The 9,078-nt window shown below is 53.3% G+C and overlaps 3 protein-coding genes across 3 annotated transcripts; 1 reads left to right on the top strand and 2 right to left on the bottom strand.

The window, feature by feature from the left end:
- Positions 1-132: 132 nt before the first annotated feature.
- On the bottom strand, positions 133-2,492 carry AURANDRAFT_67374 (hypothetical protein; the record flags this gene model as incomplete). The annotated part of the gene is made up of 2 exons (XM_009042847.1): positions 133-1,506; positions 1,608-2,492. 2 exons carry the CDS (start codon positions 2,490-2,492, stop codon positions 133-135), a joined length of 2,259 nt encoding a protein of 752 aa, XP_009041095.1.
- Positions 2,493-2,990: 498 nt separating this feature from the next.
- Positions 2,991-7,046, top strand: AURANDRAFT_67375 (hypothetical protein; the record flags this gene model as incomplete). Its single annotated transcript, XM_009042809.1, has 8 exons — positions 2,991-3,089; positions 3,136-3,228; positions 3,319-3,892; positions 4,277-5,294; positions 5,363-5,378; positions 5,616-5,767; positions 6,450-6,644; positions 6,854-7,046. The coding sequence occupies 8 exons, from the start codon at positions 2,991-2,993 to the stop codon at positions 7,044-7,046; spliced, it is 2,340 nt and encodes a 779-aa protein (XP_009041057.1).
- Positions 7,047-7,395: 349 nt separating this feature from the next.
- On the bottom strand, positions 7,396-9,037 carry AURANDRAFT_70402 (hypothetical protein; the record flags this gene model as incomplete). The annotated part of the gene is made up of 5 exons (XM_009042846.1): positions 7,396-8,144; positions 8,230-8,283; positions 8,332-8,667; positions 8,714-8,782; positions 8,823-9,037. The coding sequence occupies 5 exons, from the start codon at positions 8,997-8,999 to the stop codon at positions 7,812-7,814; spliced, it is 969 nt and encodes a 322-aa protein (XP_009041094.1).
- Positions 9,038-9,078: the final 41 nt, after the last annotated feature.

A 9,078-nucleotide genomic window follows, 5' to 3' on the forward strand; every position in this document is an offset into this window, starting at 1 on the left:
AGGTCAAGTTACAGCCTTACTGTAATGCAACCACAGTACTCACGCTGCAAGGACACACAGAGAAATGTTTCAGCTTTTGCCAACTGGCGAATGCAGGCCATCGATTGCAAGGCAGGCACATTCGCTTAGCGCCTACGCGCCCATGGCGGTCTCTTGTCGGTGAGCGGCGTGCCTCCGGGCGCGAGTAACAGACTTTTCGTTGATGTGTTCTGTGAACGGATCTGCAATGACTTCCATTTTTTCTGCGTGCGCTCTTTTGTGGTGGAAATACCTTTTCTTTTTCCCTGTTATCTCCTCCTTTTGAGTTCGGAGCATTTCGTGGGCCGCTTCCTTGACTGATTCCTCTCTACGGGTGTGCGCTTTGCGGTGAATTCCCTCCTTTAGTATGCGGTTGTGCTCACTCTGATGGCGTTCTCTTGATTTCGAAGTGTTGTACTTTGCCATCGTCTCAAGTGAATGCCGCTGTTTGTCCTTCGCCATCCTCTCGGCACCTTTGAGAAGCTCTTCGTGTGCTTTCTTCTCTTTCAATTGTTCACCAGCGCCTGCAAAGAGCTGGTCCTTCTTAGTACGTGCTTCCTCTTCTTGTAGCTTCCTCCGGTAATCACTGAGAGCCACGCGCTTGTCTTTGAGGCCTCTGACGAGTTGTAACAATAGGCGTTCTTCTTCGTTCTGGATTGCAGAACTTAGATCGAATGCTCGCCTTGATTGGTAAAGTCGCGTTTGCTGGTTCTTCTCTGCTGCTGCCTCTCTGACCTTCTTGATATTCTCCACACGTTCTGCAAGACGCTCTCGCTTTGCATTCTTATTTTCAAGTAACTCTATGCGCTTCTGCTCGCGGTGCTCCTCGTCACGCTTCAGGTTTTTTGCCAGGCGCTCCTGCATCTCAACAAGGGACATTTCGTCAAGCAAGCCAAGGCCAACCGTGTCTGTCGGGTCGAAGAAGTTGGTGTGGTCTCGGTGGACACTATGCTCGGCTTTGAGTCGCTTAACATGCTCTGCAAGCACCCGAGCCCGAGCATTTTCTTCATCCTCGCGGTGCTTTAGTCGGATATCCATATCACGTTGCACGCTTTCACGAATCTCATTTTTTTTTTTGAGGATGCGCTCCACTGCGTGCCGGGGGGCTGTCTCTCGCTCTTCCTTAACCTCCCCAACGAGATGGCGTTTCTTCAGCAGCGTCATATCTGCCTCGAGCTGACGCTGCTTTTGCATGGCACGACCCTCATCAACACTACGGGCTGCGAGTTGTCGATTATCTAATAGCTTATTCATTTTTGCGTAATTTGCCTCCTCGGCCGATGCTTTTGCCAGTACCCGTGTCCGAGCAATCTGCTCCAATCGAGTCTTCTGATCTTTGGCGCGCATATCTGTCTGCCAGCGATAGAAGTCACTGCTATCCCGAAGTTCAGCTTCATACGCGTTGATTTTCGCAGCTTCTTGTTCCTGCTTAGCCCTAAATAATGCATCTTCTCGGAGAATTGTCGCCGTGTTGAGTTTCACGGTGGCCTACAGTGAAAGTCGATCGACCCAGAATGACGGGCGATAAAAATAGATGGAGCCACCCAGCTTATACACAGCCAGGTCCTACACAGACTCTGGTGGCATACTTCTTGCTTCTGGACTCCCCCCCCACCCTTGATTCTTGAAAAGTCCAATTCTTTCGCCACTTGCTCCTCAACTCTCTCCTGGACTCGTGCCAACGTCGATCTAGTTTTGTGCAATGCAACTGGCACACATCGAGTTGTGTTGACTGAATTCGGGACGTGATCGACTCGAGAAGGTCCATTTTTTGTCTTCATGGTTGGCATCAAGGTCCGAGTAACCAGTTGTTGAATTGTTCGGGGTTCTGGCACTTGTCGGGGGGTTGGCTCAGTGAGATTTGGCGGCCTTGGCACAGTTGCTGTCCTTTGAGCACTAGACGTAAGACCACTGTTGCCTCGCCGTTCTTCCGACGCTTGTTTGGCTGCAGCTAGACCCATGGACTTATCTCGCAGCTCATGAACAAGCTTCTGTATGTCAGGAAACGCACGTTCGAGGTCCTTGAGGACTGTATCTCGTACATAGTCTGGATCAAAGATTTTGGTCCAGTGCACAACGACACCGCTGCCCTCCAGTTTAGACGCATCAAAAACATATTCCAAAAAATTGACCATTTTGTCTGGATCGATACTCAAAACAAATTTACGGAATTCGGGGATAGTCAGCTCCTTTAGCCGAAACAGACTCAAGTATGCGAGAATCATGTACATGGTATAGTCGGATCGTAAGACGCGCGCCGACATGTCATTGAAGAAGCAAGCCATGAACACCTTTAGAGCTGCCTTGCACCGCATGACCCCATACAGCACTTCCTTCAGAAACGCAACATCCGAATCGTTTTTATTTCCAGATAGGAATTCCGTCGCATGTGACTCCAAAGTCGTCCGCTTTGGGTTGTACGTTTTAATCAGCTGCTCGGCTCGCTCCAACAATTCGCGGCGTTTTCCACCCATGGACCGCAGCGCGCGGCTATTTACCAAGCCCGTTGCAATATTACCTGGACCTGTAAGATACAGAACTGACTCAGGCCTAATCGAGAGCGCAGTAGAAGCACCGACCCTCCTCCGTCCCTGGGGTGGCTGCGCCACCCAAGCGCGGCCCGCCGGCCTTCAATCTGGCACCGTTAGTGGAATTGAGCTCAGCCCCCCTTCGAGGGAGGAGTTTACCTTGCCTCCTTTAGCTTCAGGCTAGTGAGAGATACGAAAGGCCAAGTGGACGGAAACGGAGATACTGCAATTTCGGATATAGTTTTGAAGCCTCGGACAGAAGAATCTGAAATCGTCTTATGTTCTAGTCTAGCACCTCGCCGTGAACTTCTTTCTATCCGGCCGACCCTACTGTGTTGGAGAGGGGTGTCTTGCGAGGGCAGCGGTCGAGTGGTCTGCCCCGGTTGCCCTATCTTAGACTGAGTGTTGAAACTTATTCGTAAAATGAAACATGCCTGAGGAATCATGGTCAGACCACCCGCGGCCGTCTCGAAGATCGAAGCCGAAACTAAGCAGCAAATCTTCAAGGTCGCAATTCTAGGTGGCGGACCGGCTGGTGTTGGAGTGCGTATATTGTCATGACATTTCTACGGGGAAAATGAGTCTACAGGTCCTGATCCGTGCTGCACGCCTTGGTTTGCTGGACACACTTTTGGGTGATGCTGTCGCCCCTGTCACACATCCCAATACGCCAACTCCACAAGTTCTTGATAGTGTACCCCCCCCCCTCCATCGCGCGGCTTATGCTTGGTGGGTTCCTTTCTCTTACACTAGCTGAAAATGACCATTGCAGGTGGATGCCGGCAATCCACATTCGCTCGGCTATGGACAACTTGGGGCCTATGCAATCCGATCAAACACTTTCGCGTCAAAGCTGGTGCATCATGTACTAGGGGATAAATGGGGAGCAACGCCTCCCGAGGGCGCAACGGGCACGGTGCTTGAGCCATTGCGCTATAATGCTACAGTGGCACAGCTTCTTGCCCTTGGGCCGGCACCTGCACCGTTAGCAGTGATTGCGAAGTTCATGGCTCAAGTCGCACAGATATTTGCCAATTTATTATCTCGAAGTGGGACCAGTACATATCACTGGGGGGCACGAGTGGTGATGTTACAGCAAACTACAAGTAACGCCTGGCGCATTCTGGTGGAAGACAGCTCTGGCCCTAGTGGGCACCGCCCACGTGCGGCTATTTATGCTGAGCATGTTGTGCTCGCGCTAGGTGCTTTCCAGAAACTGCCCAAATTGGACCAGCGGCATCATCAGCTTAAGCTTCTGTGCTCTAATGAAGTACTCTCCCCAAGTGGCTTGAAAAAAATGCGTTCAAAGCTGGGACTGAAACACGGAAAGATTTGTATCGTCGGTGGTGCGCATTCAGCATTCTCAACCGCCTGGCTATGTCTCCATGGTGAAAATGCCCAATTCCATTCAAGCACTTTGATTAATAGCGCTCCCAGCCCACAGGTAAAACGAGTGGAGGCTACTCGCCCTGCGCCCATGCCACCGTGCTGCACTAGCTCATGCCATCTGCTCCTTAACAGTTTGGGTTCCAACGCAAGCTCCGTCAGAAACATGTGCATGCCCAACACGCCAAATGCGAGTCTCACCATTGCCCATCGCCTGCCTGCAATCGATGCGCAGTCCTTGGATTCACACTTCAGCTTTTCCCGAGAGACGCATGCAGCCGTTTGTCCGAACAGCTTAAACTCGGGCCGAACATACTCGGCGTCCTGCGTTCGTACGTCAACAGGCGCTTTCGAAGGTGACACGTCTTCCCCTCCTGACATGCAGCATAGTCATCTACCGCTCCTTGAACTTACGACAACATCCCGCAGTGACTTGCATCATCCAGCAATTGCATCTCCCAGCGAAACAGCAGCTCAGTCCACATTGTCGTCTTCGTCGGGACCGCTGCTATCAATTACTATTTTACACCGCTCACCTGTGCGTGTTTTCTACATATCAAAGCGCGAGGCAGATGCGGATGGCTACAGGGACTATAAACAGACAAATCGCCATGGACAGGTCCACGCTTTCGCAGGCCTCCGGGGAGATGCTAAGAACTTCTTCAACCAAATTTCACGCGGTCGTGAGCCACGCGTGCGTCTCTGTCAGGTGAAACCTGGTGGTAGCAAGAGCCTTATAACGAGATGCTTTGAAGAAGCCCATGTTGTTGTCTGGGCTACTGGCTATGAATCTCATGTAGTTCCTATACATGACAAGGCTGATACACAAATTCACCTTCGTATGGCACAGGGTCAAGTGCAAGTTGACAGACGAGGTCGTGTCGTATATGACGGCACCGACATAGTGGACGAATCAGATGCGGTCTTGAATCTCTACGGCAACGGTCACGGCTATGGCCTGCCAGCAATATATGAGAACGGCGAACTTGATGGCTCTAAGGGCCGTGCAGATGGTATTGCCGTGTATATGAAGCATGCAGCCTCTGTTATTCTGTACGAGATCTTCGGCGACGCTTATCCAGGTCCAACGCCTCATAATCCCCCATTGTCGGACAAGCCACATCCACCTAAGACGTCATTTGATTCCGAAAAACAACTGGCACATGTTGACCGCCTCTGCCAGCCAAAACCCCCAGTTCAGAATTTCCCTCTCTCAAGCACGAATTCCGGTGTGTTATCTTCGAGCAAGCAAGCACGCAGTTCAAAGAGACACAAGTGCAGCAAGAAGGTCACATCAAACTTGAGCGCACAGCCCCTGGTCGTTACGCCCCGGGCCATGGGCAACACTTCTCCTGGGCGGAAGTAGAGCGATGCGGACTAGCCGGGCCGATGTTTTATAGCGCGATGGCCCCTGCGGGCGCCCCTCCCAGGCGCGTCTGCCGGAGGGTTTGTGCACGCGCGGAGCTCCTCAAGATCCATTTGCAGTGGACTAACGAATTGTGACCAGCCTTTGTTAGTGAAGCGTGGGCATCACCACACTGAGCATCACACCACCGAGCATCACACTCACACCTGGGCATCACACCAGAAGTGGGCATCACACTCGCCCGAGGTAGTCTGTACTAGATGGCTACTACATCATCGGTAGGCGACGTCCCAGTGGATTTCCAACTGCCGCGGCAGGGAGGCGCGCGGCGCGGCGGTCACGATGACGGTGGCGACGACCTGGTAGTCCTTCCGCCAGGGGACGCCACCCCGCACGCGGCGCGCGAGGCGTCGCAGCTGCGGCGATCGTTCTTCAAATCGGACCTCGGCGCGACGACCGCGATGAGCAGGTGCGAGCATTCGTTAAAACTCTCAAAAAAAGAAGTCATCGCCATTGGGCCGCCCCGCGCCCCCGCGCGCGAGAACCCCGCCGGCATAGACGCCGGAGAACGTGTCGGAACAACCGCGCGTCGCCGCAGTGGCGCCAGTCCTCGACCAGACGCCTACCGCGTGGCAGCCCGACCCGCGCCGCCGCCGCCGCCCACGGCCCGACGAGGGCTGCCCAGCGCGCACCGCACGCCGCGGGCGCCACGCCAGGGCCGCGACGAGCGCGACCGGAAGCCGGCACGCCGTCCGGCGCAGCCTCTGGGCCGGGCCATAGCATCGGAAATCGGTGCAGTAATAGCAACGTCCGATCGGGTGGCAGAAACAAGCCTGCACGTTTGTTTGACTCCGGGTTGCACTTTAATCTTCGCCGCTCGGCCCAGGCCAAAACCGTTGTGACACCGAGCATCACACCCGAAAACACGCGGACCGAGGGTCACACTGGGCATCACACCAACACACCTGGGCATCACACCTGAGCATCACCCGTCCCTAGCCTTTGTTCCACCGTCTAGCCTCTGCTATGGGAATGAGCGGTCTTTCCAGACAAGAGCAAATGCCCCAGCCAGATGCCAACTATGCTCCGCAAACTTCAAATGGAACGACTACTGAGTACTTTTCCAAGTCCAACGTGCTTGCTACTTTTAGGTCCTTTGGTCGCTTGTCGTCTGATTATGATGAATTCAATAAGACTAGGACGGTACCTCTAAATTATGCTTTGGACCACCCTTGGGAAAAGAACTTTTTCAGTAAAGACTCAGCATCTCTTGATGGGAAGTGCCCAGCATCAGACTACACACACGACGGACCTCCTCGATCCTCGCGTACTAAGCCTATTAGCAGGTACCGACTGGAGTATAGTGCACTTGAAAGAGGGGTCTATCTGAATAGAGCATCAGCTTGAGTCACCATCATCCCCCATAATTTACATTACCTTGCCCCCTTACTATCGCGACGTCACACTATGGAGATGGCACTGCACCCCCCGTAACGTTGATCTCAACGCTCCTCATTACCCTAGTTTGGGGCTAGTTTGGGGTATCCCTCTCTAGGTCGACCTTTTTGTTTTGGGATTTTTACTTCAAGTTGCAGTCGCCAGTACGGCTAGGGAGCCCGCTGGAGTCGCCAGTACGGCCAGGAGCCGGGCAGTCACGGGCGTATACCCTGCGGCGTTTGGCTCGGGCTTTGATTGAGCTTCGATTTCCGTCCACTTGGCCTTTCGTATCTCCCACTAGCCTGAGCTAAAGGAAGCAGAGTAATGGTAGTAATGATTCACACATCAAAGTCAGGAGTATGTCTTCATGGATAGGCGCAGGCGGGACGGCGCCGCCTGACATCATACCCATAGCCATATCACAGACCCCCAGCTTCAAATGCCCCGGCAATTTATCACTCAATCCCAGCCCTTGGATGTCAGTAGAAACCATATGACCCAAAAAATATAAGCCGCGCCACCCCGGGCCCCGGGGAAGCGGCGAGCTGGGAGAGGACCACCACAACCAGCAGTTTTATTTAGCTGGATGATGATAGGTGGTCTAAACTCACTAACTCAGCCTGAGGCTCGTTACCGGAAACACATTGTACTGCCGTAAATGCAATTATTTTGATTACTCAGGCCGTCCAAAAGTGAACTTCACAACTCTAGCTCGTCACTGCTACCCGCAATAGGGCTGGGCAGGCCCCGGGCACAGACCCCGGGCCGCGCTTGGGCCAAGCGAGCACCTCTTGGCGACACCACTGGGCCTAAGGCTGCTGTAGCCCCCTTGGCGCAATCTGGGCCGCGCGTGCCCTCATCTCGCGTCGAATTTCGGCGTTCAAGCATCGGTTAGCTGGCCGGTTGAGCCAGACGTTCCGATTCCCAGAATTTCCACACGCTTGATAAGTCGGATGACTGAGAGGCGCTCGTCGTTCCAATTCCCGACTCCGCCGGGCGTTCCGGCCAAAAGCAGGACATCTCAACAGGTTGAACTCACACAAAGTCTCAAGACACACCTCGATGAGCTGCATCAATCAAACAGAAGAATCGTTGAGAGCGCAACAAGTGACGGCAAGTGAATGTCCAGAATAGTAGCGGATTGCAGCGCCTGACTGGAGATCCCATAGGCGTGCCGAATGGTCTGAAGATGCCGTCACGAGGTAGGCGGAGTCCGCAGAAAAGCAAGCATCCCACACCCAGCGTTGGTGTTGCGCTAGAGTCTTTTCAAGGGCCCAACCGCGGTTGACCGACCAAATTTTAGCTGTCTTGTCCGAAGATGTTGTAACAAGAAGCTGAGCGTCGGGAGAAATGCCACATTTAAGGATATAAGCATGATCAGAGCCATCCTCGTGGGCGGCCTCAATTACCTGCGATAATCAATGTTACCCCATGTGTGTTTGACCCCATGTGTGTTTGACCCCATGTGTGTTTGACAGTCACTCAGAGGCACACATGTTCAAGCTCATATGTTTTTGATTGAACTGGACGCCAAACATAAACGTTTGCCTAGAACAACAAGACCAATGCTGCAGCGCACAGCAAATATCATCGCACCTCGTTGGTGCCAGCAACCAGGTAGCTAGTATCGCTTGCAATCGCAACAGATCGGACAGGCGAGAGCCTCCCATCCGTTGAACGGAGCTCTGTAGCACATTTATCTGCAGCAAGGTCCCAAATACGGACAAGGCCGGCGTGATCTGCGGAGGCAAGCTCGCCTTGATTTGGGTGCAACGCAACTGCATTACAGGCACATGGTCGTCCATCCTCGCCCACGGTTGTGTAAGTCAGCTGACATCGAGGTGGTGCCCGCAAGTCCCAGATTTTAATGGTTCCGTCTTCCGACGCGGAGTAAAGCCAACTCCGGTCGTGCTGGAATCCAACGGAAGTCACCTACGGGCAAGAGCAATGACCCCAATCCATGCATCACGGCTCGCACGTTGCCGCCATGCGAGAATTCGGCAATGGGTGACGAGTTCGAAGAATTCACCACATCAAAAATACGGACCTGCCATCATACCAATCCAGCATTCCACTTCACATATGACACCGCTCATCGCGTGCGGGTTGCCACCGGCGGCAAGATAGAATTTGTCGTGAGCAATGGCCAGACAGTTTACTTGAGAGTCGGGATGACGAACTATGCGAGTGCACACGCGTGATGAGGCTTCCCAGAATCGGATCTTGTGATCATACCCCGCAGTTGCCAAAACTACTGCTGCCATAGTACTTTGAGCCTACATTTCTAAAAAACCCTCAGACCGTGTTTCACTTGCCGGGCGGCTAAGCTCGACTTGAGCTTGC

This window comes from Aureococcus anophagefferens (genome assembly GCF_000186865.1).
Source record: "Aureococcus anophagefferens unplaced genomic scaffold AURANscaffold_38, whole genome shotgun sequence".
In the NCBI taxonomy this organism is placed as follows: Eukaryota; class Pelagophyceae; order Pelagomonadales; family Pelagomonadaceae; genus Aureococcus; species Aureococcus anophagefferens.